General features: G+C 40.5%; 2 protein-coding genes across 5 annotated transcripts in view; one reads left to right on the top strand and one right to left on the bottom strand.

The window, feature by feature from the left end:
• FERRY3 (FERRY endosomal RAB5 effector complex subunit 3) overlaps nucleotides 1-13,250 on the bottom strand; it is a 29,388-nt gene extending 16,138 nt beyond the window's left edge. For 2 of the 3 annotated variants that reach the window (XM_069864167.1, XM_069864185.1), the window contains exons 1-8: nucleotides 13,132-13,250; nucleotides 12,370-12,564; nucleotides 11,901-12,046; nucleotides 11,109-11,290; nucleotides 9,837-9,936; nucleotides 9,628-9,749; nucleotides 1,178-1,284; nucleotides 230-427 (exon numbers count right to left, since the gene is read on the bottom strand). In XM_069864167.1, the coding sequence (XP_069720268.1) occupies nucleotides 230-427; nucleotides 1,178-1,284; nucleotides 9,628-9,749; nucleotides 9,837-9,936; nucleotides 11,109-11,290; nucleotides 11,901-12,046; nucleotides 12,370-12,547 (1,033 nt within the window). In that variant the 5' untranslated portion in view covers nucleotides 12,548-12,564; nucleotides 13,132-13,250. Of the gene's footprint in view, nucleotides 1-229; nucleotides 428-1,177; nucleotides 1,285-9,627; nucleotides 9,750-9,836; nucleotides 9,937-11,108; nucleotides 11,291-11,900; nucleotides 12,047-12,369; nucleotides 12,565-13,131 lie in introns of those variants that run through there. The other variant, XM_069864176.1, reaches the window with a different exon arrangement.
• Nucleotides 13,251-14,222: 972 nt separating this feature from the next.
• RAD51AP1 (RAD51 associated protein 1) lies at nucleotides 14,223-25,060 on the top strand. 2 transcript variants are annotated; one of them, XM_069864954.1, is made up of 9 exons: nucleotides 14,223-14,248; nucleotides 14,928-14,977; nucleotides 16,300-16,438; nucleotides 17,239-17,348; nucleotides 17,685-17,759; nucleotides 18,819-18,971; nucleotides 20,907-21,062; nucleotides 21,859-21,993; nucleotides 23,647-25,060. In XM_069864954.1, the coding sequence occupies exons 1-9, from the start codon at nucleotides 14,238-14,240 to the stop codon at nucleotides 23,772-23,774; spliced, it is 957 nt and encodes a 318-aa protein (XP_069721055.1). In that variant the 5' UTR covers nucleotides 14,223-14,237; the 3' UTR covers nucleotides 23,775-25,060. The 2 variants fall into 2 exon arrangements, with proteins under 2 accessions (XP_069721055.1, XP_069721049.1); XM_069864948.1 differs by having other exon boundaries at nucleotides 21,847-21,993.
• The last annotated feature ends 2,571 nt before the right edge of the window (nucleotides 25,061-27,631 follow it).

Raw genomic sequence — 27,631 nt, 5'->3', positions numbered from 1 at the left:
TCCTAGCAAAGAGATGAGAGAGATAACAGCATATCAGAGCACAACTCTGTCCTCCATCCTTATCCATATCTCTTTCTGCACTTGTTACCCTTTTGCAATACCATGTCCAAAATACCAGGGTCTCAAGTAAATTTTAATTTTACAGGTAGTATTTTTTGAGAGAGGAGACAGCAAGTTTTCAAGTGACATTCGTTTTCACTGACACGATATGCCCCATCAGAGGACTCACCTCTTTTGATGCCACTATATGAACTGATGCGGTTATCTACCAATAAAACCAGGCCACAGAGAGAAGCTGAATAGAGGGACATGGCAGTTTGAAGTCTGTGAAGTTTGACTCCACTTCGATGATTGCGCTTATGTTTACAGAAATCCAGCATATCAGCTCTCAGTAACCTCAAGTTATGCATGGTCTTCAACTGAGCTCCTGTACAGAATAGAAATTATTGTAATACATACAGTGAAAAAGGAAGTTTAGGGTTATTATTAAAATGCAAGGGATCAAAGTACTCCCCTAAGTTCTGTGAAAAAGAACTATAAGGGAAATATAATCAGTAATAATCAAAGAAAGCTCTTAACCATATGTTCAGTTTTACATACACATCAGCAATTTACAAAATAAGAGTAAAAATGCAATATTTTCACATAGTGTCAGAAAGCAAGGCTTATCCCTGCCTGAAATGAGCTTTGCTCCCTACTAAAAGGTTATGGATGAAATACTACTGCAGCCAAAACAGACCATATAAGAATTCTCTTGCATAAACAAGAAAATAAAAATTTTAAGTATCTACTGTTCTGTTAATTGACTCTGGGAATTTAATATAATACTCACATTTTCTTACTAGACATAAAAGTTAAAATAAAACTTTTAACTGTGTTTTTTTATGTGTTTTGATGTTAGTGTGCTTTCCTACAGTAGTCACCTTGCTAGAGTGGATAAACAACTTGCTTCTAGAATGTTTTCCATTAAGTATATTTCAAGCAGCTAGATACTATTTGATACAGTTTATACCATACTGTACTCCTCTTACATATGTAAAGAATAAATAAAATACAACCACAAACTCTCTACATCATATACATTGACACTTAAATACTCTAAATAATATATGGCCTAGGTATATTCTTTTGTAGTGTGTTATTATGTTTGATTTTGACGTCAGTTCACTTTACTTACCCAAGTGAATAGTAAAACTTTCTTCTAACAGCCTCTGCTCTTCATAAATTCTTCCATTCCCTTCTACAGATTCTCTCAGTTGACTGGGCTGAACCTTAATTTCATCACTAAAACAATGAGAAATGTACTGAAAAGTTTATGCTATTTTTTTTCAAGACCAGCAATCCTTTTGGAAAGCTAGCCAAAGTTTTATCAGCTAATCTGTGAAACCAAGAGACTAAACCTACTTGAATGAACTCCACTCATCTGAGGTTCTACCTTTCTGGCATGCAACATTCCAAGTGTGCACCAGCAGGAAGAACAGACTCCACTCTTAGATTTACATGATCTAGCTCATTTGTAAAGCATTCTGAGATTGAGAAATGAACATAAATCACAATAACTAGTTATAACATAATACAAGTATAGGAATAAAAGGGAAAAAAAATATGAATTCTTCCCAGTCTATTTGTAATAGCTAAAACTTCATTTCTGAAGTTACTAGATAAAATATTTCTTTTGTCCCCACACAAAAACTGAAGTTAAAAAAAGCCAAATAAAATGCTCTACAGTATTCAAACTACCAGGAAAGATTTAAGACAGCAGTTTTTGGGGTTTTTTTCCTAAATTCAGCTGTCTGGTTGTAGGACAGGATTTGGCTAGCTTCAGGAAAACCCCCAGCAGGGACCAGTTGATAAACGAAGACGTGCTGGACGTGCTGGAATGAGTCGGCCGGCTGCAGGCCTTGGGAAGAGCGAGATAGGGCTTTTGTTTAGAAGGAACAAAAGAGTACTGGCTACGTGCGGATGAGCAGGTGTCTGTGGTTGCGAAACAGTTACCTTGATAAGAGGAACTATTGTTGTTGCTGAAGGAAGTACATGTTTGAAAAAAGCTTCTTTGTATTAACCAATCTGTGATCGCCTAGTTTAGTGTAAGGACCAATCAGTTTGAAACATGCTTCTTGTAACTACTATAAATATATGCTTAGAACAAAATAAAATTGACATTCTTGCTTGTTTCAAGTCTCTTCCCGTCTCTCAATCGCGGCAAATTGGTGACCCCGACGTGATACCGACGTGATACCGACGTGATTGCCAAGGGTCAGAGAACCACCTATCTGAGTGGCATGCTACGAGTCCCACAGAACGTTGAATAAGCTGATGAAACGAAGCAGGATTGAATGAGCTGCTGAAAGGAAGCAGGAACCGGCCAGTAAATAATCCCTCTGGAGCATAGAAGTGAGCTGTGGGAAACTATAAGATGGGGAACCAGGCTTCTTCCCCTGAAAGAGACGTATATGAACTTATGAAAGCCCTTCTTCAAAAGCATGGGAAAAATATTTCTGGGCATGATCTTAAAGTAATACTTAAATGGGTACAGGCAAAAATACCCACTGTAACTGCGTCCACTATCTTTACCACGGAAATTCTGGGATGATGTGGGGGTGAAACTGTGGGATGCTATGATAGAGAAAAAAAAAAGAGCGAAAAAGCTGGGGGCTCCCTGGCAGAAAGGTTTTGAAGCGTTAAAGGCGTATGTCGGCTCAAAAAAGCACAGCGATAATTTCGAGCCGAGTGCAGGATCGTCAACAACTGTACTAACCCCTCACCTCCCTAAACTGGCTGCGCTTGTCTCTGCACACCCCGATGGAGGGGCTGACGATCCCTTTGATCTGGGACCGGTGGATCCTGAAAAGGAACCAGACCTCTACCCCCCCGATCCACATGATGTGTGGATTAATATAAGGCGCCAAGCCTTAAAAGAAGGGGAATTAGAAATCGCAAAAACCATAGTGGCCCCTGTTATCTATCAAGGTCGGGGGGCTCAGTGGGAGGCTCTTTCTTTCCCAGTTGCTAAGGAATTGCGCCGTACGGTAACCGAACATGGACTTTCTTCTGTTTTTGATACCTATGTCATGACTCCACATGATTTAAAATCTCTGGCACAATTGTTACTGATGCCTACACAATATTCTTTATGGGAAGCTCACTGGAGGAGGGGACTACAGGCACTTCTTTTGACTTATGAGGATCACAGTAATGCTGATATAGCCGCGCTAACCATAGAACATCTCACAGGCACAGGCCAACATATTAATCCCGTGGATCAGGTTCGAATCCCACGGGAGGCCCTTGAGGCGACCCATGAAGAGGCTAAAAAGGCTTTTTTGGAAGTCCCTGATTCTCAAAAACCGCAAAAAGCGTTTACTACTATTACCCAGGAACCCCAAGAGCCTTATATGCAGTTTATAGACAGATTAAAACAGGTCTTGGAACGACAAATAGATAATGCAGAGGCCCAGGAAATTTTATTGCTGAAATTAGCTATCGAGAACGCTAATGTGGATTGTAAGAAACTGTTAAAATCTCTCCCGAATCCAAATCCTACACTGATTGAAATGGTAGAGGCTTGTAATAGAATTGGCACTATAGATCATAAATTTGAAACTATGGCTGCGGCTTCTGCAGCCATGCATGCCTCGATAAAGCCAACAGGACGAGAGAATTGTTATGGTTGTGGCAAGCCCGGCCATCTGAAAAAAAATTGTTTAAGTACTAATGCTGGAACTCGGCCCCAAGCACCTGGAATTTGTCCCAGATGCCAAAAAGGGCGCCATTATGCTAATCAGTGTCGCTCCAAGTATGATTTTCAGGGACAACTGATACAGGGAAACCGACCACAGAGCGCGGGGCAGCGACGCGTGCAGACACAAATACCGCAGCCAACCTTTCAACACCCCTGGAGGGAAACAGCACCGCCTCAAGTCTTCGCCCAGCAACAGCAGGTAGTGCCGGACTGGACCTGGCAACCTCACACACAGTAACACTATTAGATTCTTCGTTCACTTATTATCGACAAATGTTTCGGGACCTTTACCCCCTAGGACACAAGCGTTATTGTTAGGAAGGTCATCTACTACCTTGTTGGGACTTTTTGTATTACCGGGAGTCATTGACTCGGACAGTGTTGATGAAATTAAAATCATGGCATGGACCCCATTCCCCCCTGTACGGTACCGAAAGGTAGCTGTATAGCGCAATTAGTGCTGATTCCCATGGGAACGGATTCCCCTGATTCTCGCCAACCCTATCAAAGGAGGGGAGGGTTCGGGTCTACAGGGGATCCACAAATTTTGTGGGTGCAGTCTGTCTCTCAAAAACGACCCCTATGTCAATGTACCCTCGTTCGTGGGAAACAACAAATAGTGCTCAGTGGGATTATCAACACTGGAGCTGATGTTACTGTAATATCACAAGCCAAATGGCCACCACAATGGCCTTTAACCAAACATTAGCTGGAATCGGTGGGACTGGTAGCAGTCACCAGAGTCTAGAATTAATCCAAATTCAAGGTCCAGAGGGACACATAGCCTCCATTAAGCCTTTTGTATTGCCAGTTCCCATGATTTTGTGGGGGCGTGATGTGTTGTCCCAGTGGGGAATGTCTATTTGGACCCATTTTTAGATGGGGCCATTGAAGTGCGCGACACCCTGAAAATAACCTGGAAAACTGATACCCCCATTTGGGTGGATCAATGGCCCCTTCCACTGGAAAAGCTTCGCGCCCTTCAAGAATTAGTTGCTGAACAATTGCTGAAAGGACATACTGTGCCTTCTACCAGTCCTTGGAATTCACCTGTTTTTGTTATCAAAAAACAGTCTGACAAATGGCGCTTGCTCCATGATCTTAGAAAAATTAATGACGCTATGGAAGACATGGGGGCCCTACAACCCGGCCTTCCGTCCCCCACTATGATCCCTCGAGATTGGCATTTGACTGTTATCGATCTCAAAGATTGTTTTTTCAGTATCTCCCTGCATCCAAATGATGCTCCTAAATTCGCTTTCTCCGTTCCAAGCGTTAATATGCAAGCTCTATTGCAAAGATATCAGTGGGTTGTGTTACCACAAGGAATGAAGAATAGCCCTACAATCTGTCAGTGGTATGTGGCTAAAGTGCTTAGCCCTGTCAGGGCCGCTGTGCCCAGTGCTTTACTATATCATTACATGGATGATATCCTAGTGGCTGCACAACGCCACGAGGTCATGGAGGAAGCCATAGCCCTTGTCATGACTGCTGTCGATTCGGCAGGCCTTTGTATTGCGCCAGAAAAAATTCAAAAAACACCGCCATGGAAGTATTTGGGCTGGCGTATAAGGGCTCAATCCGTAATTCCGCAACCTTTACAGATACGAACAGACGTAAAAAATTTACATGATGTACAGAAACTATTAGGCACAATCAATTGGGTCCGGCCGCTGTTGGGAATTTCTAACACGGATTTAGGCCCCTTGTTCAAACTGCTCAAGGGAGATACTGACTTGTGTTCCCACCGCAGTCTTGGCCCTGAGGCCATTAACTCCTTAAAAAAGGTCGCGACGGCAATCAGCTTTAAACAAGCACATTGGTGGGCTCCCGAGTTACCTTTTTACCTGATCATTTTAAATCCCGCTCGACAGCCTCATGCCCTGATATTTCAATGGGATTTTGAAAAATCAGACCCACTGTTAATTATTGAGGGGATTTTTTTGCCGAATCAATCTTCAAAACTATTTTGACTCAGCATGAAATGTTTGCCTGTTTGATAATTAAGGCCAGGCAACATTTGCTGGCATTATCAGGAGTAGATTTTACTTGTATTTGCTTACCTGTAACGAATATGTATTTACAGTGGCTTTATCAACAATCAGATGCCTTTACTATGGCACTAACTGACTATGTGGGTCAACTCACATCCCATCCACCTTCACATAAGTTACTTAATGCTGATTTTTGTTTAATGCCTAAGCCGAAAAGGAGTGATCAGCCATTGCAGGCCCTTACTGTATTTACAGATGGGTCTGGAAAAACACATAAGTCAGTTATTCTATGGTGGGATGACCAACATGAACGATGGAACTCGGACATAAGACACCGTTCTTGGATCCCCCCAAATAGTGGAACTGACTGCAGTAGTTCGAGTTTTCCAGAGGTGGACCACACCACTTAATCTTGTTACTGATTCTGCTTATGTTGCAGGAATTGTAGAGAGAGCTGAAGCATCTTTATTGTGTGACCTTTCACATCCTAACTTATTTGCCTTGTTACAGGAGCTTAATTTTCTTTTGGACTCTCGCCCTCACCCCTATTTTGTTATGCATGTTAGGTCACACACTTCTCTACCTGGCTTTATTGCGGAAGGGAATCGACGGGCCGATTTACTGACATTACCAGTGCAGGTATTGCCCGATCGCATAGCACAGGCTAAACTTAGCCATTCCTTTTTTCACCAGAATGCTGGAGGTCTCAAATGACAGTTTGGCCTCACCTCTCAGCAAGCATCTAATATCATTGCTGTATGCCCTGACTGCCAAAGACATTCTTTTCCATCAATAGCAGGAGGAGTTAATCCCAGAGGACTACAAAGTTTACAGCTATGGCAAATGGATGTAACTCACTTTCCGGAGTTTGGGAAACTGAAGTATATTCACTCTTCTATAGACACCTTTTCCGACGCCTTGTTCGCTTCTTGTCACACAGGAGAAAAAGCACATGACGTCCGTAAACATTTGATGCGTGCCTTTGCCACTTTGAGTATACCCTCTCAAATAAAAACGGATAATGGACTTACTGCACTGTTAATTGCATCATCACCTGTTACAAAGATTGCTTGTTTTACCAGAATTGACTGATGCCAACTTTACGAGAGCGATGCAAGTAATAGTTTGGATGCCTATGCCTTCTGACTTTATATCAAAGGGCACTAGAATCACCCATCTGATTTGTTTTTCAGCAGTTGTACCCCATGAAGAGACAGAGGCTGTGGTTCAACTGAGCAGTCCGTGATTCTATCAATGCAGAAACTACGAAAGTCTACCATAAGTGAAATATTTGTTAGACAATCGATATAAGCCTTATTAGATAATGCATCTACATATTTTAAGTGTTGTATGTTCCCCGTACCGTGTGTAGTTTAAATATCTGTAGCGTGGAAAAATTGTGGATCCAATAGTGATAACCAACGTTGTATGAATGTATTCAGCTAGCTGAGAAATGAGTGGTCGTGTGCATATGCGTGTGGGTTTGAAGCGCTTCAAACGTTTGTAAGACTTAGAAATAGGCTTTGACTAACCTTGAAAATATATCTCTGGGACCTTTCAATCTCAAATGTCCACTAAGCCGGCAAACAGGTAGATTTACCTGGGGATCTTTGGAATGAAAGGCTTCAGAAGGAAAAGTTTTAAAATACCTAGCAAAACATGCAGCTGTATGTGTGTGAGTGCGCCCCCCCACCCCCTTCTCCTTCCTTTCTAAGTTTTTTCTTTTCTCTCAGCCTTAAAGAAGTCCAAAGGAGTTAACGGTGTTATCTCTCTAGGAAAATGTTGTGAGAATACTCTGCATTCCAACGTCACTTCTCAGCAACTGCTGAGTCCTAGTGCAGACAACCTTTAGGGATAATTGAGGCAATGATAGAGGAAAATTCAAAAGCTTCATTACGAATTATTGAGTGGATATTTTGGCACACTAACCCCAAAAACCATAGTCACTAAATTTGAAATGATTACAATGATAATCATCGAGGGAAGAAAAGAAGTGTTCAGTTACTAGGCCAAGGCTCAACAATCATTTATATCTCAATGACAAAAGAATATGCTAAGTGGTGCATGGCAAATATTTTGAATTTACAAGTAGATCTAATAGATTATCCAGAAAGTATTGATATCCATTTACCAAGTCATGTCATTATTGAACGTACCCATCAAGTAGTAAAAACATTGTTAGCAAAACAGAAAAGGGGGGAATCAGGAGAGACACTGTAAAACAGATTGATAAAGGTGCAATATGTGATGAATTTTTTGCGATTAGCAGGAGATGATCAAATTGTGCTGAAGTTGAAGCATATACAAATCATGTCATCAAAATTAGAGCAAGTATAAGACAATGTGAAAATGCTATTGAAAAACAGTTATTATGGGCAATGGACAGGTCTGTGTAAGCTACTAACATGGAGACGAGGTTAGGCTTGTGTTTTAACAGATACAGGACCACTTTGGGCACCTGCGAGGTGGATCAAGCCCGCATTGCTGCGTGACAACTGTTGAGCCCCAGCCACAAAAGCAGTCGACAAGAATGAGGAGGACTTAACATTATGGATGCTCTTAATCTTATGGGTGGTAGTTAAAGGATATCCCTGGCTGATCGATTCTCGAAAGAATGGGTGGATAACAAGATGGGTATGAGAACTGTTGGTCAAAAGAATGTTGTAAAAATGATTGTGTATGTTTTGGTGGTCTTTATTCTTTTACTACTCTTCTTGCCATGCTTATTACAATGCCTGCAAGGACTAATGGTGCATTCTATAAAGAAGATTCTTGTTGTGCAACAGGAAGGGGGAGATGTAGGACAGGATTTGGCTAGCTTCAGGAAAACCCCCAGCAGGGACCAGTTGATAAACGAAGACGTGCTGGACGTGCTGGAATGAGTCGGCTGCAGGCCTTGGGAAGAGCGAGATAAGGCTTTTGTTTAGAAGGAACAAAAGAGTACTGGCTACGTGCGGATGAGCAGGTGTCTGTGGTTGCGAAACAGTTACCTTGATAAGAGGAACTATTGTTGTTGCTGAAGGAAGTACATGTTTGAAAAAAGCTTCTTTGTATTAACCAATCTGTGATCGCCTAGTTTAGTGTAAGGACCAATCAGTTTGAAACACGCTTCTTGTAACTACTATAAATATATGCTTAGAACAAAATAAAATCGACATTCTTGCTCGTTTCAAGTCTCTCAATCGCGGCATCTGGTGGTAAGGGTAAGTATTGTTTCTGATACATGAAAGAACATGAGTATCTCTCCAATTTGCTTCTGCATTAACAAGAAGTTTGGTTTTGTTTTCGAAGTGCATAATCTTCAAAGGTGTTCTACAAACTTGCATGCAACTCCACTAATTCAATTCTCACCACAAGTGTTCACATTAAAAAAATCCACTTTTTTCATTGTCCACTGATGTATAGAATCACAGAATCATTTCAGTTGGAAAAGTCCCATAAGATCTAGTCAAACTGTAAACCTAACACTGCAATATAAACAACATAAATATACATATATATGTGTACATTTACATACACATAAAACAAGAGAAGAGGCTTATTAATTCAGTACTGTTACCATTACTAAGCTAGAATTATTCCACAGAATATTCTTAAGAGATAACAGAAACTCTTGTGAAACAGTGTTGAAGACAGATATTGCAAATAAAGGCAAAAGAAGAGGAAACCTCTTTCACCTCAAGTTGTAGTTTAGTGCATTATAACGCTTTCTAGTACAGAAATGTGGCAACAACACACAGTGAAGAAATTCCTAAAAATTAAATATTTAATTATGATGGTTTATTTTCCTTCATTATCCTAACTAAATAGATAATCACAAATAAAGATTATATAAAAGCAAGTCTTTGATCTATTAGAGGTGGAAGTAAGCACCACAGAGGAATTAAATACCTGACTGAGCCGTTGTTGGGATTCTTTAGGTCCTGATGAAGCTTTATCACCCATTCCTGATATTCCTGTTTCTGGATAGCAGTTGACTGTTTCAATTCATTGGTCCATTTGTTCTCCAAATCCTAACAAGACAACAGTGATAATCTGAGTCATTTGGTTTTCTGTTTAAGATGATCACTTGTATGATGCAGTCACTGAACTTAGTTTACCTGCTGAGATTCAAAATGCTGAGCCGCTAATGAATTTACATCTTGGTCTGTTAGTGATTTCCCCAGCTCCTGCATCACCTTATCCATTTCTGCTCCTTGTCTGAAAGAGAAGCAAAGGTAGATTTGTAAGGAGCAACATTTAAAAAAAAACTGGCAGAACACCCATTGCTGTCGATACTGTTTCTGATACAATGATCAGTTATATCAGTCAGCTGCTCAAAGCTGACCACAAGCAGAGATATAATTGAACCCACAGCTGAAAGATGCAGCATGCAGTACTTCATCCATCTCAAAGTCTGCCCTCACAGATATCCAAAAGGTTCACCCTACGCTCACCTGGGATAATCTCAGCTGCCACTGAAATATGGTGTTTCTTGATGATGACAAATAGATATGATAATTTCCTCTGGAGCCTATATCACACTAGAGCTCTACTATACTAGTGCTCTTAGGATTAAGTGCTTTCTTCTAGATGCACACTTGAGAAGAGTCAATAAGCAGTGAAACACCTTGATAACACATTACTGACAATTTTTTTTCATCAGATTAGAGATACTTAAGATTCAGTCTGGAGAAACTGTATAAACAGGTAAGCATTATATAATGTGAGCTGAAACACAACTCAAAAGGAATATTGACACTTCGAATGCTAAAACACAACCACATAAAATAGTCTAGCATCTCATAAATTTCCCTAGGACTTGGTATCTATACTGTCTATACTTGTGTGCATTCGTTCTCCTTAACCTCCTGAAAGAGGTTGTACATTGTATGTGCTCCCTCTTGTGGACAAAGCAGCCATCTGCAGCTATTCAAGCTTGCTCAGAAACTCAACACCCCACATAAACTTTCCTAAATTTTAAATTCAACAGTTTCCAATTTAAAGTTGGTTCAAGTCTTTTGCTCATCTTTTCACCCCATGGAACTTCCAGTTTTTCATAAACAACGGCAAAACATGATACGTACATATACTTTACTTTCTAAACGTTCTAAGAACTTTACCTTGCTAAACCACTTAGGGTGTGGATAGAACAATGGAACTTAAACCTTGTATTACTTTGATGGCCTTAGCTTTTATTATTTTCAGTGACCAAGGAGAATATAAGACATCTGACCCTAACAATATAGGCTAAGTATGATTTTAAACAGCATAACGTAACTATAACAGGGCTCACACAAATTACAAGTCAACACACGCTATCTGAGTCACATGCCCCCAGCAGCATGTACCCCTACTTAATAGGATAGGAAAAAAAAAAAAAGAAGGAATACCTTTCCCGTAGTTTTTTCAATTCCACGTCTCTTTCACTTATTAATTCCGAGATACTAACAAAATAATTGTGTTCCAGGTTTAACAGCATCTCGGAAGCTGGAGAATGGATCAGATCACGATAAACATCTGCAAAATCTTCATCCCAGCTGGTTTCTTCAGGCTTTGCATATTCTAATGTTGTCTAAAAATTGGAAGAGATTTTATGGCAGCTCTTAGGACATATAAGGACCCCTCACACTGGTGGAGCAAATCCAGCTGGGCATGGAATTATCTTTCCTAATTTGAGCCTTCTACATTCTGCTTTGCCTTTAACATTTTCTCCCTTCCCATACTCCTTCTCTTTCAAGGCAACTAACAGCAGAAACATTAAGGTTTTGGCTACAGTGTGGAATTCTTCAGACATCACCAATTTGGAAAAAGAAATCACATGCACAACAGTATTTGCAACTGATGATTTTCTATAAGGCCCAAAACACTTCCTCTTGGGAGTCTTCATTATCTCTTACTTTGAACCTAATGCACTATAATGCTTCGGTTTATTTTTGTTTGATGATCATTAGCTATTTATCTCTCAATTTTATATCTTTTGAGTCTACTAAATTCAGAAAAAAAACTGACTAAGAACTTGTAGGATGAAGACTTAATGAACACTTTCAGGTAAAAAGAAAAAATTGTAAAAATTGACCAGTAAAAGTGAATCTCAGTGTAATTTTGCATCTTCACAGATGTGATTCTGTCTGTATATGCGAACACCCTCACAAAGCAATTGTGAATTTCACCCTTAATCTTACCTCTTTATAAGCTTTAGCCCAAGTTTCTGCCAGATGGTTTATATCAACTTTTCCTGTTTTCACTGCCTCCAGGGCCATTTCAGCTTCTCTGTCATAATCTTTTATAGTTTCCTCTTCTATGAACTTATTAAGAGATTGCTTCAGGTCTATTACAACAAGAAGAGAATGATCCATCAACAAAATGCGTCAGTGGAAGTATCAGTAACGATCTAGGAAACAAAGTTTTTCAAAAAACCTTTTACTTGGGCACTTTACTTTCCAATACTGGCAGTCATTTTCTTTAATGCTTTGTTGATTTAAAAGCGAATCTTTTAGACTGTTACTGACAGTCATTTTATTTAATGTTTTGTTGTTTTGAAAGTAAATTTAGACTGTTGTAGAAAATTCCTTTCTTTTGGTTTCTTAAAGCAGGTTGTAAGATCCTCATGGACATGGATATATGACACTAATTTAAGAAATTAATTCTTACCATTTTCTATAAAGCATGGCAGATTGTGCAGAAGCATTAGACGTCCATGCAAATGACTAACGTTCTCTTGCACAGGAAATTTGAGAGGCACAGTAAGCACTAAATGCTGATTTCCAGCATTAAATTTGTACACATAGTCTTTCTCCTTACTGCAGGTCTTTCCTTTATTAGGCTTCATCTTCTTGAGTTGATTTCCTGCATTAGCAATAAAAATAACATGAGTACTATTCTTGTAAATTCATAAATAAAAAATGGTAATTAAAAATATGGCTTTGTTAATAATAACAGCTTCTGGTGAGAAAACTTAAACCCTGATTTTTTTCATAGATACTCATCTCAATTTTTACTTCCAAATACATAGATTGGAACTTAAGCATTAAGTTTCCAAAACACTGAATACTTCCAAACTGTAATTGAGTCTATCAACACATGAATTTGGGTCCTATTCTTACATGTTACAAGCCTCCTGACGTAAAGACATAACCAGGACAGAAGGAATCCTCATAAACAGCAAAGTTCTGCTGACATGCATGTCTCAAAATATTAAATCCTTCACAGTGCATCAAGATATTACTTTCTCCTTTCTGTGGGCTGTAGGCTGTAGAGGGGAAGTTTGCAATGTTTTTTAGAAAAAGTTTATGCCACTTTGTAACACGCTTTATGATAGATTGTCATTATTTTTAACTAATCTCATTAAAAATAAGCCAAAAGAAAAGCTAGAGGGCAGTCTACAGGATGAAAATACGAGATGGGAGCTCATACTTGTATCAGTAATTTTTCACTCCAGTCATTTACATTCCTCGTTTTTGAATATTACCAGCAAAGGTGGACATATTACTCTAGCTAAAACCTTACCAGTGCTGAAAACCACTGTCCAAGGAGAAGAAAAGCAGAAGAAAATATAAGAACAAAAGTATACTTTCCACACTTTCCACAGTAAAATTCATCAGGCCATTTCATATGCTGGGTTTGGGTTTTTTTGGTTTTTTTTTTTTTTGTCATAGAATCACAGAATGGTTTGGGTTGGAAGGGACCTTAAAGATCATCCAGTTCCAAGCCCCCCGGATGACCCCTATCAACACCTCCTGCTGGATCTGGTTGCTCAAAGCCTCATTCAACCTCACTCTGAACACCTCCAGGATTTCTCTGGGCAACCTGTGCTGGTGACTCACCACCCTTGGAAGAAAAAAATTCTTCTTAATATCTAATTGCCCTCTCAGCTTAAAACTGTTACCCCTCATCCTATACCTGCAATCCCTGATAGAGCCCCTCCCCAGCTATTCTTTAGCTCCTTCAAGTACTGGAAGGCTGCTCTGGGGTCTGCCTGGAGCTTCCACTTCTCCGGGCTGAACAACTCCAGCTCTCTCAGCCTGTCCTCATAGCAGAGGTGCTCTAGCCCCCTGATAATCCTCTGGCCTCCTCTAGACTGGCTCTAACAGATCCATGTGAGGTTTTATGTTTGTTTTTTCTTCTGTTGTTGTTGCCGTCGTATTTATAACAAACTAATGTGATGGAAATAGATTAAACAAATCAGTTACAACAGTAACAAAACACCTTTGCGTCCAGTGTTGCTGACGGGTTTTGAGGTCCCTTCCAACCCCAAACCATTCCACGATCCCACCCACCTTTCCCCTCCCCCGAGAAGGCCTCAAACCCGGCCTCGCGACACCTCCCGGACCCGCGCTCACCTAGAGCCGCTGGAAGGCGCCGGGACTTCCGCCGCCCCGACACCAGCTTGCACGTCCGCCGCCGCCGATTCGGCGCCCGCCTGCCTCCGCGGCGAATCTGCGGAGCGCCCGGGCCGCCCTTTCCCGCCTCTGCGGCGAATCTGCCGATCGCGAGGTCAGCCCGGCGTCGGCTTCGGGGCGATGGCGCGGAGGTGAGGGAGGAGGCTGGGGAGTGTTTCCTCGAGAGCCGGGGGCAGGGGAGCTCGGAGCGGCCCCGCAGCACCCGGAGGGGCTGCTGGGAAGCCGGGGAGGGACTTTTTACAAGGGCATGGAGTGATAGGACGAGGAGGCAATGGCTTTAAATTGGAAGGGGGAGGATTTAGATCAGACGTTAGGAAGAAATTCTTTACGAGGAGGGTGGTGAGGCACTGGCACAGGTTGCCTAGGAAAGCTGTGGCTGCCCCATCCCTGGAGGTGTTCAAGCCCAGGTTGGATGGGGCTCGGAGCCCCCTGATCCAGTGGGAGGTGTCCCTGCCCATGGCAGGGGGGTTGGAACTGGATGATCCTTAAGGTCTCTTCCAACTAAAACCATTCCATGATTCTATGAATACAGCGCTCCCACAATAGGAACAACAAAAAGCTCAACTGTTTTAAGAGTTTAAAAACCCTAGAAGCTAGTCCTAGTAACCCCACTGTATACACTGATTACATTTGAACATATGTTGCCTTTTTTCTTGTAAAACATGACGTAATGAAAAACCAGGTGTTAGCAAGTCATGGTGCTCAGTCTGAGAAGACTAATAGCATGTATGTTTTGGTTTGGGGTTTTTTTGTTTGGTTTTTTTTTGTTGTTTGTTTGGGGTTTTTTGCCTTTTTTTTTTTTTGCATCAGGAACAAGAAAATTGTTGATTGTTCGCAGTTTGGAGATTTGGAAGATGATGGTAAGTGGACGGTTCTTGTATCATAACAACAATGCCATACACGGATGTCTCCACCCAAAACATCATCACAGTGTCGTTAATGAAGCAGTTCATTAAGAGGGCTGTTTTCACTGGAAGTAATCTGGGGACGCTGTTCGGTACCCATATTTAATAAGACTACGATGGCTGTAAGCTGGAGCCTAAGAACAGTATGTCAGGAAACTGGTGAATACTTGGTGTCTAGTTGCAGGAAAATCTGTTTCTCCATGTCTGCCTGACTGTCAGCTTGTAGGATTGTAAATCAGAATATATGGGAGGCGTGAATCATCTGTACTTAGATCAAATGTTTCTCCTAAAACTCTGTCTTGATGAGTTTTGGGTAAGGACGTGGCAGTCAGACTTGAATTCTGTTGATAAGAAAACTAGATTGCAGGCTACTTGTTTTCACAACAGTCCCCGTTTACTTCTATGCCCTGATGGGTGTTACGCTTTTTTCTTAATAGAATTTGGTTGCTTTCATATTTTGATTTTGCATGCTGGCTGTTTGCAGGATGCAGAGAACGATTTGAATGGGTGGGATGGTGAGAGCAAAAGTAAATAATATTTAAGATCTTTTGTGAATCCTGTGGATCAATTGAGAGTCTTAGTTTCAAGAGTTTAAATATGGTGTATGACTTTTCTAATTTTACAAGTGTCCATTTTTTATATTAAAGTGTAAGTCCCCAGAAACATTAGTGGTCTTTAAGGTTCTGCATAATTTAGAGAATAGTGAAGATCATTATTTTTTTTCTTTATTTTACCCTGCGATCTGCAGTGTTTTTGGCTGGAAGAAGGGTGGGTTTTATGCCTTCTGATTTTCTTTGAATATTGGAGAAATGCATTGTGTTTGGTAAGAAGCAAGAAAGTGGTAGAAGAAGGGGAGCAGCCGACATTTTTTAGGAATGGGAGTCATTAAAGGGAACAATTCCCAGAACACCAAGAACTCTAAACCCGTTTAATGACAATGATTACTATTCTAGTTGATTGCAGGTCAGCATATCTACTTATTGAAAACCTGGTGACACATTGGACATTGAAACTTTCTTGCTGTATTGGTAATAAAAATTGAAACAATTACCTGTTGAGTAAAAGTATATGCAAAAGAGATCTGTTAAATATTCATTCAATTCAATTCACGTTCAAGAATGCTATAGTTGTTGCATTCTTTAAAAATAGGATTAATTTCGGAAAAGGTATCTTTTGTGTTTTCTCAGTGTGTGATGAAATTAAGTTTAGTAACTTCTTTTTGCCACATCAAAGAATATCGGAAAACTTTTTAAAGCTTGTTGCTCTTTCCTGAACAGATGAAGACTTTGCATGTATAGCTGCACTTTCAAGCAAAAAATCCAGAACACAACTCAAGGAACCGAAGAAGGAGAAAAAAAAGAAGCAACAGCCCCACAAAGAGGTGACTCTGTCACAAAAGCAGACAGCTAGTAAAAGGTAAGAAATGTTGAAATGTGGTAAGCCCTGTATAAAGTGAATTTCAGTAACAGTATCTGGTTTTTCTTCTTTTATTCTAGAGTTTTAAGCAGCTGAGAATAAACAGTTAAGATATTAGTGGGATAAATGTTTTCAACTTTAGTGGTATAGTTACAGATCAGGGATAATGTAATTATGCGTGGAGTTGGGAAAACTTGCCTGAGCTCAGTAGTGAGCTACATCTATTTTATTAGAGCTCTAAAAAAACTTCAGCAGACAGGCAGCCAGCGTAGGTGCAGAAGCAGGTTTGCGTGTCTGATATTGTCTTGATATCTCTACAGTGCAAAGTAACTGTAACAGTTCTAAGTAATGTAAGGACGCCTGAAACTGAGAACATAGACAAGTTTGACTCCTTAAAAAAGAACATATTTAAAGCTTGACAGAAAATAGAAAGTGTCAATGGAAAAAGAAATCTGATGATTTTGGTAGTGAAGTTGTGTATAAATACAACACTTCAGTGTGGTATTTCAAACAAACATAGTGACCTTTTTTTGTGATAATGCCAGTTATTAGTGTCCATATATATATTTCCAGTATTTTACAATTAGAATACTTTTACATATAGTATGCTCTAAATATTAGTGTTTATTTTGTCTTAAGTCTTCTTAGGAAGTAATGTTCATAATCTGATAGGAAATATGTATTGAAATATTGATCTTTTTAAAATATTTGAATTTAATGAGTTTCAGTGAGTCAGAGTAGATCTATAACGCTTGTGTCATTGTTTTATTATTTATCATGTTTGGTGCTTTTTTGTCTAGGATATCCTTGGATGACAAACGTTATCAAAGAGATTTGGAAGTTGCCTTAGCCTTATCTGTCAAAGAAAATTCTGCAAATATCCTTGACGTGCAAAATTCAGAAAAACAAGGTTGTCTTACAGTTTAATGCAAAGCTCGTTTTTTTATATGCACTGAATGCGAAAATGATTTAACCTCTTTCACCATAAAATAAACTGAAAGCCATGTTTTACTTGCAAGATGTCATGATAAGGTAATGAAAATTTCTGGCTAGTGCCTGTCATGTTCTTACTTTTCTATACATGAGAAGTAACTCTTCTATAAGATCTACCAAATATATAGTTTGATTAGAGATGGATAAAAATGATACCTATTTTCATTTCTTAATATCTCTACTCTTCATCATGTGGTTTATGCATAGTAATATATTAATTTTTGGTTGGGTTTTTTTCTGGATCCTAAAACAGATAGAAATATTGAATCAGAAGGTGTACCCAGGAGACCCCTGTTTTCCAACTGCAGTGTAAACAGTGAACTTTTAGGTAAGTAGTTCTCATAGTCTCTCTTTTCAGTAATAACATTTCAAAATACATTTAAGTTGCTTATCTCTTCTTTGTTTCCATTGTTTCCTGTTTATCACTTACATGTGTTCCACCTCGGACCCACGAGCCGTACGCTCGTGTCCAGGCCTGATAGGGGAGAGGGGGCTGTCATTTATCCTTGCAGCGATCCGAAGGCTGACATGGTCTCTTCCAGGGTGAAAGCTTCCCAAAATTACAGAAACAAATCCCAACCTGTTCAGATCACAATCTGATTCCTGAATGCAACCAAGGTCACTTGGATCCCATCCAACATGCACACCGTAAGGGACACAGAGAGGGACACAGAGAGAGGGAGAGAAAAGAAAAGAAATCACCACATTGATGGGCAGCGGCAGTTCCTCAGGAACACGTGGATGCAGCAGCAGCTTCTTCCAGGCTGTGTGATCCAGGCTGGTCCGATCAAAGTGATGGTTGAGAGAAAGCACAGGAGTGAGTGAGAGCCCGCCACGTGGTTCCTCGCGAGTTCTTTTATAAGGCCTCTCCGACCCCCGTCAGCACCTGTTGGTGTGGGCTTGCCACATGTCTTTCCGGAGCGTCTGGCCCTGGTCTGGACCAGTGACGGGTGGAGGAAAGCGGGGGGTGAGAGCAGTGTCTGCTGCTGCATCACCTCTCCCTGTAGCAGCCGGCTCAGGACCCTGAGCTTGGCCAGGTGAGAGAGAGCAGTGCTCACTCCTGCACCGCCTTGCAGAGGTCGGCTTCTGCACCACCTCCACTATTTGTTGCTGGCTCCACAAAACAAACACAGAAATGGCCAGCCTTCAGAAAAGGTGTTTAAGGCAAAGAAAGAAGCGTAGTCGTGCTTTACAACATGGAAAAAAAAAGTCTTTGACTTAAAATAAGGGCTGAAGGATGCATTAATTTTTCATTAAAAATTTGGTCCTGGTTTTTAAATGGGAAAACTGTTAAATTGCTGAATAAGATTATTGCAGACCTCTAAGACTACCATGATTCTATGACTTACTGTGAATTTGAATTAATACACCTTATTCTGTTTTCCAGGTCTCAATCATGTTATAGTTGATGAGATAGCTAAGGATGACTGTGGGCAAAAGACAGCATCATCCAAAGTTCCACCACATCAGAATAAGCTACTTAGTATTGACAGTGATGATAGAGAGCATGCTTCTGATTCTAAGCCAGAGTCTGTACCCAGTAAGTTATTCTGTGTAAAAATCCTCTTCTTAGATGTGCTTTGAATGTGATGCCTTACGTGTAGTTTGTATTTTTAACAAAATGCATACTGCTTCTACCATATCTCTCCAACCCCCTCCTGCTGAAATATTAGATTTTAATGCTAGAGGCAGCTCAGTTCACTTTGATACTACATGTAAACATTAGAGCTGATCCATACACATTCCCCAGGCTGAAAAATGATACTGCTTCTCTGCATTTGCTAAAGTATGTCAAAACACATTTCTTCTACCCTCTTTGGCTAGTTAAGTTTCATTTCTTTAATGAGTCTCTGTTCATTTTTCATAGAATCAGAATAGTTTGGCTTGGAAGGGACCTTAAAGATCATCCAGTTCCATCCCCCTGCCATGGGCAGGGACACCTTCCACTAGATCAGGCTGCCCAAGGCCCCATTCAAACAGGCTTTGAACATCTCCTGGGATGGGGCATCCACAACTTCTCTGGGCAACCTGTGCCAGTGCCTCACCACTCTCATTGTGAAGAAATTCTGTCTTCTGTCTAGCCTATGTCTCCACCTCCCCAGTTTATACCCATTGCCCCTAGTCCTATCACTACAAGCCTTTGTTAACAATCCCTCCCCAGCTTTCTTGTAGGCCCCCTTCAGGTACTGGAAAGTTGCTATAAGATCTCCTTGGAGCCAGGCTGAACAAGCCCAACTCTCTCAGCCTGTCCTTGTATGGGCTTTGCTCCAGCCCTCTGATCATCTTTGTAGTCTTCCTCTGGACCTGTTCCAACAGTTCCATATCCTTCTTATATTCAGTATTACAGAACTGGACACAAAACTCCAGATGAGGTCTCACAAGAGAGGAATAGAGGGGGCAGAATCACCTCCCTCGAGCTGTTGGCCACGCTTGTTTTGATGCAGCCCAGGATACAGTTGGCCTTCTGGGCTGTGAGCATACATTGACCACGCATGTTGACCTTCTCATCAACCAGCACCCCCAAGTCCTTCTTCACAGGGCTGCTCTCAATCACATCGTCCCCCATCCTGTATCGAAATCAGGGATTGCCCTGTCTCATGTGTAGTATCTTGTACTTGGCCTTGTTGAACCTCGTGAGGTTGGCACAGGCTCACTTCTGTCCAGGTCCCTCTGGATGACACCCCGTCCTTCCGGTGTGGCAACTACACCACTCAGCTTGGTGTCATCTGCAAACTTGCTGAGGGTGCACTCAGTCTTGGTGTCTATATCATTGATGAAGATATTAAACAGCACTGGACCAGTACAGATCCCTGAAGGATACCACTCATCACCCGATTGGAGGCCAGCCTGGCCTTGACCTCTTCTTCTGGTAGCAGCCCTGTATTGAATGCCTGCTGAGTATGATAGACCTCCCAGTCATTCCTCAATGGTTAACATGTCTGTATCCATTCTTTTATTCTTTACTGCAAGGTGTATTGAAAAATATTACTAGAATTGTCAGTGAAATAAAATAGCAGGGGAATAATCCAGATTTCCTGTTGATAGAGAATACTTTTTAAGATTTGCTAATGTATGGGGTTTTTTTAATAATAAATCTACAAAATCTTTCTGATAGCTGATATTAGACATGGTGTTTTCCCATTTTAATTAGTCTTTACTAAGAATACATGAAAATAAGAAGCCCTGCCAAGTAATTTTAAGTTTTTCATCTTGCACATGTGAAATATTGGTAATTCTGCTCTCAAAATAATCATTGTATGCATTCCATTATTGAAGTACAGAGCAAGAATTCTGTAGATACAGAATGTTTCGTGGAGGCTATTTCTTTCTGAGTTCAGTGTATAAATATGTGTGACTTTGTTTTATTATATTCTTAAGATATGCTGGTTCTTTATATCCAGAATGTGATTAGAAGGCCCTGGAATAAAGTAAATTGTTTCCTGTAAAGAGATGACATCGTTTTCCCTTGCTCTAGGTGATGAGTCAGAAGAAGATTCAGATTATAGTGAAGGTGATGATGAAGACTTTGCTACGGAAAAGAAAAAAGCCAAAAGAAATAAAAAGAAAACTAAAGCAAAGATGCCAACCGAAAGAGAGAAGAAAACTCCCAAATCCAAGATTAATACTGCAGGTAAGTTTGTACTCTGGATTTGAAATGGAATTCTTTTATAATAAAAGTTCCTTCTAATAGATTTGGCTGGCTGACTGCAGGGTTAAGATGAAAATGACAACACACTTTGCAGTAAGTTATGACTCCTTACAATAAAAGCAGACAAAAGTGAATAGACAAAGTTAACTTCTTTTATATAACTGTTTCTAGCTTCTAAGAAAAGGTTAAATAACAATGAGTGATCTGAGGATACTTTTTAAAAAAAATAAAACCTCAGAGCCTCCTCTTGCAGTTGCATTTTTGAACTTTTAATTCAAGGATAGCTGAGCAATACTAGTTCCACTGACCACTTGGCGAAAAACATTAAATATATGTGCCCTTCAAAGTTAATTGTTGACTGTGTTGCTAACACAATTTACTTCAGATAGCTGAAGAAAATTCTTACCATGGTGTTATATTGCATCTGACTCAGTAATGTGTTTTAATTTACAACTGTAATTTACTGATGTAGTTTAAAATTTGTTTTAGTTATGGCAAGGAAAGGTTTGCTTTGTGTAAGTGCAAAAGAATCTTCCCTCTTGAAAATTCAATATCTGGCAGGTCTTCAAAAATGAATTCTTACACTGCTTATTTTTAAACCAGAATTGAAATTCCAGAGTATAACAGGACTGTCGTGCTCTCTATATATTCACTCAATGTGGAGAGCTAGTGCTGTACAATGATCTGTCATCTCTTAAGATGTGTGGTGTGAAGATTTCTCTGCTAAAGTGTATCTTTCTAAGGTTGCTTTTGTTTTCCAACTAAGTATCGCCTGTAGTTTCCCCTTCACCAATAACAAAACAGAAATCTGAACCAACACAAAAGACGATCTCCAGTTCTTCAGGACCAGTCGGGAGGCCTTTACATACATCAAGTCCTGTAACAGACAAGAAGCCTAAATGGATTCCACCAGGTATCTGTAAGATTGAAACTATAAACAGACACGTTAGTTGACTTAAGTTTTTAGCAGTTGCTCCTGAGAACAAACGAAAAATGGTATTTCAGAAAAAGTATTCCCACTTATAATGAAAGGACCTTATATTTAAAACAAACAAACAAAAAGATTAGCTATTGCCATGCTTCTTCCCCTCTCACAGAGTTCTCCTTAACTCTTATATACGGGGAGGATAATAAAGTATTTCCCAGAGTGTGGGTCAAATCTCAATCAAGAGATTGACTTGTAGCAACTTGTCTCTTAAGATCTTTCTTTATTATTATCTGTTCTAAAGAAATAATATTAGAAAAATATTTGAGTGTTTTAACAGCTTTAGAAAAGCAAATGGTTTAGAAGCTTTTTTTTCTTAAAGTGTTCAAGCATGCTGCTGCTGACTTCTGCCTCTTACTTTGATTTTCCATCACATTTACGTGTTTTCCTACGTGTTTCTTTCTTTTTGGCTCCTGTCTCTGAAGCTACCTTTTCCCACTTGGAATTGTGTTCAGTTGTGTGATTCTCTGTGGAGCACTGTCATACCCCAAAAGGCTGACAGAGTAGGACCCAGAATTTAAACATTCAGTTTATTACCTATAATGTTACAATTCTAAGTCAAGAATATAAGCTTAAGTCTAGACCAAAATTAGCATCCTATAAGGGTTTGGAAAGGACCATATGACCTGTACAGAGTTCAGTGATAGAGTCTTTAGACGTTTCCTCGAAGCTGCTGCAAGTGAAGTTTCTACAAACGCTCTGGGTCGGTGTCTGTGGGTTGCAAATGGTCAGGGGAGGGTAGTTAGGAGGGGGTCTCAGGCTATCTGAGAGGGAGCTCTGATTTCTGCTCGCTCCTGTCAGTCTTTTATAGTTCATTCTGTACATCTGGGGTCCCAGTCAGCCCAATCTTATCAGTAGTGCCAGTGGTCTGAGAAACAATGGATTGCCGCGCAGCCCCCACAAGTGTATATGAATCCAGACAATTCCAGGGTCATAGATCAGGATATTCCCATTGCAAGGAACTCATAAATCTTATTAATACTTTTGTTTTGAGCACTACTTCTGAATCTTGTTTTGTTTCACAGTTAGGATGTATAGTTAGGATGTACACACCTGTGTTGGTATGTGGGAGAGGGGGGTGACCATGGGCCAATTTGGTCATTCTGATAGGCAAAACAAGTGGCAGAGACATAATTGCCCATTCTCCCAGACTTATTTTTGCTGCACAGGTGGGCTTTGAGATGGCCACTGATATGGAGTGGCCACCAGACCTTTGTCTGGTTCCGTTCCACACCGCTGGCGCAGTAAAGCAGGAGCCTGCTTCAGCAGCTTCTCGGAGGGGCGGTGTATGTCAAGCACCTGAAAATGCACAGTACACTGGGAGTTGTTTTTATAGGAGTGTTGCTCCAGTGTTGTGCTGGTTACTTAAAACTGTGCCTCATACCTGCTCTGTTGGCTCCCAAATAGATTGATTCCTGGTGAGTATGCTGATTTTTGTGTTCTTCTGTGGTATGTTGTTTAGACCTTTTTGCACTACCCACAGAATGCTTTCTTTGCTGTGAAAGCTATAAAAAGACTGCAGTTTTATGGTTATTTTTCCCCTCTTCTTATACCTTCTTTTTGTTTTGTAATTGTTTTCAGCTGCATCAGGAAGCAGTAATAACTCTATGAAATACGTTTCAGTTAAATCACCTACTCAGTATCTTAGACTTGGCCTCTCCAGGCTAGCAAGAGTCAAACCACTGCATCCCAGTACTGCTAGCGGTTAAGTGGTCAGCGACAAGATGCCACGTGAAGGAAAAGACTTTGGAAAGTGTTCTTATAACTGTGGGCAGGAAAAGCGCCATGGCATCATCCATTTTAGAGGACTGTTGTTTATGTACGTGTCTAATACAATAACAACTTTTTAATCTGCAAAATGGTACGCATCCTTGAGCTCTGCAGAATAATTATATTATTTAATCAAGGTGGTACCTCGGTAACCAGTTCTTTAAGGTATTCTACTGAGAGATGTATGTTTTGTGATAATCTTAGTTCTCTGCTATGTCAACTTTTGGCGTTAAAAGTCTAGAAAGCATTCTGTCTCATCAGGTATAGAACATCAGTTATAGAATTTGTTATCTCAAATAGATTTTTAGCACAAGTGAAAGTCACAGTTTAAAGAAATATTTCTTGGAAGAGTTATCACTTTCCACCCCCTTGGAAGATTTGTCACCGCTCTCAAAATCTGTTAATGTTTGCATATCTTATGTGGGGTTTAATACATTCTTATGTATTATTAGATTTAAATGTGGGGTTTTTTAAATGTTGTATTTTTTAAAAAAACTAAAATAAAATACTTTATATAGTCTAATCAGTCATATTAATTGGCTTTATTCATTTGGGCAATCACTTCTAAGTTTTAGCTTCAGTCCTGCAAATATTTTTGCAGGCGTGTAGTTACTGGAAGTCCGCAGCATTAGCCAGGCTCAGGTGGAGAGCATTTTGCTTTGAGCTCCATGAAACCATGCATAGTTAGTGGATTTTGTAAGGCATTGAAGTGATAGTTACTGAGCAGCAAGACTGAACTTTCAAACTTATTAGTCTGCAATGTAAATAATTTTCTATCTACGCATGTTGAGTTTGTCAGATGACACAGCATTTCTGCCTGTGTTTCTTAAGGAATCTGGTCATGACTAAATGAATTGCATTAACAAAGGACTACATAGCCCTGTTCAGAGTAATTACACAGACAAAAGCATGGTGCTGCCTACAGTACAACTGTGGTATGACAAATCATTAATAATGTAAATACTTTACAGTTAAAGAAACTAATAACTGCTCATTTATTAAAAACTATATGCATATTGCCTTACAGAAGGGTGAAAAGAAATCTGTAGATGAAAATCTGTTTCCCAGAATCGAGGAAGCATGAGCATTGGGACACAGAACTTCACATCAGCCACATTTTGGATGCCTGACTCCTGGCATGGGGTCACATAGCCCTGAGTGAAGTGTGATCCAGTGAGCTGGGCTAAGTGAGTTTAGGAGGGGAGGCACATGCCAGCCATCTCGAGTCTGACTCTTTCATGAGTTGTCTTACTTTGCTGAAATGGCACATCAGAAAACCAGAAATTTGCAGCAGGTTGCCGCTAAAGAGCTTGAAACTGTTTCCAAACAAGGGTGAAGCAGTTATACCCGCAGGGGGAAAGGTAACTATCCAAGAGTAATGCTTGTGACAACTCTTACGTCATATATATGTTATGTTATTCCTCCCCTCGATTCCTTTTCTTTGTGCTAACTTAGACACACCCTTCCTGAGGTGTACAGTGGACAAGCAGCTGCAGCAGAGTGGGAAGTGCAGAGACTCTTATGCCCCGGGGTGGTTTGTTGCAGCATACCAATCCATTGTCCCCATTCATGCTTCAGTGCTTTTCTTCCAACTGGGAGTTGCCATGCAAAGCTACAGCTATGTGGTCTCTTGCTGCACCACAATTGCTATGTCTCTTTCTATTGAAATGGAACTGTCATGAGTTGTTTCGCTTTTATGGGGTTTGGTTTTTTTCAGGGATAAACATGGATTTCCTGTATTTGCATGATTTCTTGCTAGAAGTGCTTTTATGTAACATTCTTAAGTATTTTCTCAACATGGTGCTTCAGGAAAATCTCCAGCTTTTAGGTGTAGTAACCCACTTTTCCCCCCACTCTTCTTTCATCCTATTTTTTTCTCCACTAAACATACATTTAAGATTTGTGTTCCTTTAATTTCAAACCAGATATCTTTCAAAAATTACCTAATTTGCAGTCTTGTCACCTGTCTTCAAGCCTCTTCTTAAATTTATATGGGTTTCCAGGTCATGAGGATTTTCCAGTATTTCTCTACTTTTTTTATTTTGCTGAGTGAAAATTCCACATGGTAAGTTAAAAAAAATCCTTGAAAGGGAAATAGTAAATAGTCTTAATTGTGTGTTTCAAACCAGCCCTATACCTGATCTGAAGAAAACTGGCCTTACTGATAGGTGGAGATAATTTTTATGAAAGATAATTTATTTTGTGTCCTAGGTTATTAAAGGACATGGTCAAAAGCAGCCAACTTGATTTAAGAGCTGTTATTGTTAGTAGTTTTTCTTTTGGTAGCAGAGAGGTGGTGTTATTCCAGCTGCTTTCAACCCTGGAAAATTAGGGGTTTCGGTGAAAATAACATTTGCAGTTCCTTCATTGCTCTAAATTTTTAAGAACACTACATAGAATTCTCTGTGCATCATTTCTTCATTGGTTGCACAGTGATACAACATGAAATATGTTTTGTTTTCAATTTATAAAGCATTTAGTGGGTTGTTTTGCACATCAAGAGCTTACAGTTTTCACCTGCTTGCTGTTTTCAAACTGCATCTATATTAGTAAAAAAGTAAGAACGAGATCGCTAAGGAAGAGATCAGTTTTAGTAGATGTAAACTTTGCTGCCAATGACCTCACAGTCCCAGCTAGGAGTAGATGCCATGTCTGACCTAGAGATCATCTCTTGCTTCAGAACAGTGATCTTTGCTTTTGCTGCATTAGTCAAGTCGTGATTAATTTTTCCAATTCTGATGATGCTTGTTCTCTACAATAAAAATAATCTATACTTGAGCAGTGACAATTATTGTTCAAATTATTTTTAGTATTTTGGTGTGGATTTGGATCTGTTATTTAGGTGCTACCAGGGAAAGTCAGTGATCGAATGAACCGACTGCTGGAAGTATTAATGCTTGTGTGGATCTCTAGCAAAGGGTCTCCAGTAGAGTTGGATACAAAGCATTTGCTCCAGCAGCTCTTCACCCACACATGTCCAGATCTTGCACAGCACAGTTCAGGCCAAGCAAGCATTCTCATTTCCCCACTCTGGTGCTGAGAAGCACTACAGCTTAGGCAGAATGAAAGCTGTCGGGGCTGTGTGGAGGCTCAGCAGCAGCTCTCCTGCGGTGTGGCATCGTGTGCCTTCCCCTACCATCACTACAAACGCAGCCTCCTCTCTCAGCCAGCAATGGAGCCTGGTGCCTAGCAAACTCTCTTGGTCTGGCCTTTGGTGTTAAAGCAGCAACTGCTGGTTTGTCGGTGGGACAGAAGTCAACAAAACAGACCTGAACTTGGAACAAACATTTTAAAAAAATTATTTTATATATCACAGCAGCCTGCATGATCCTTGAATGCTGGTCACAACGCATCTGTGGCATCTGGCAGAGGTGGTGGTGGGGTGTTTCTTGTCTACGCTGCTGGGGGCTGCAGAGGCTCTGCAGGCGGTGACCTGGATGTGTTTCGGCGTGGCTGCCAGCCACCTTGGCACTGGCTGCCCCTGCTTGAGCAAAAGTCCTGTGCTGCCTGGCACTTCGGGGTCCCACCAGCCCTGACAGAGGAGGTCACAGCCGGTGACCTCCTCAGGGTGGCTGCTTGCCTCCTCCCAGCCATGGCTGCCTCCAGCTTGATGGCAGGAGACAGGTGAACTGCAAGTGCCAGGCCAGAAAACTACAGTGGTGTGAGTGGAAATGGTGCTGGCAGCTGGCTGGGAATGGGCAGGAGGGCGTTTCACAAAGCAGCTGCTGCACTCGCTGAAACCTGCCACCATCCACTACAACAGGGACATAGAGGGAAGCGATGCCAGCCAAGGGAT

The sequence above is a fragment of the Phaenicophaeus curvirostris genome, chromosome 1, assembly GCF_032191515.1.
Source record: "Phaenicophaeus curvirostris isolate KB17595 chromosome 1, BPBGC_Pcur_1.0, whole genome shotgun sequence".
NCBI classification, from domain to species: domain Eukaryota; kingdom Metazoa; phylum Chordata; class Aves; order Cuculiformes; family Cuculidae; genus Phaenicophaeus; species Phaenicophaeus curvirostris.
This window is presented reverse-complemented; position numbering and strand designations above follow the sequence as displayed.

Coding starts and splice junctions, on each gene's coding strand:
- RAD51AP1 (XM_069864948.1), top strand. Junction 21,063..21,846: donor ATCCAAGATTAATACTGCAG/GTAAGTTTGTAC, acceptor TTTCCAACTAAG/TATCGCCTGTAGTTTCCCCT. Junction 21,994..23,646: donor GCCTAAATGGATTCCACCAG/GTATCTGTAAGA, acceptor AATTGTTTTCAG/CTGCATCAGGAAGCAGTAAT.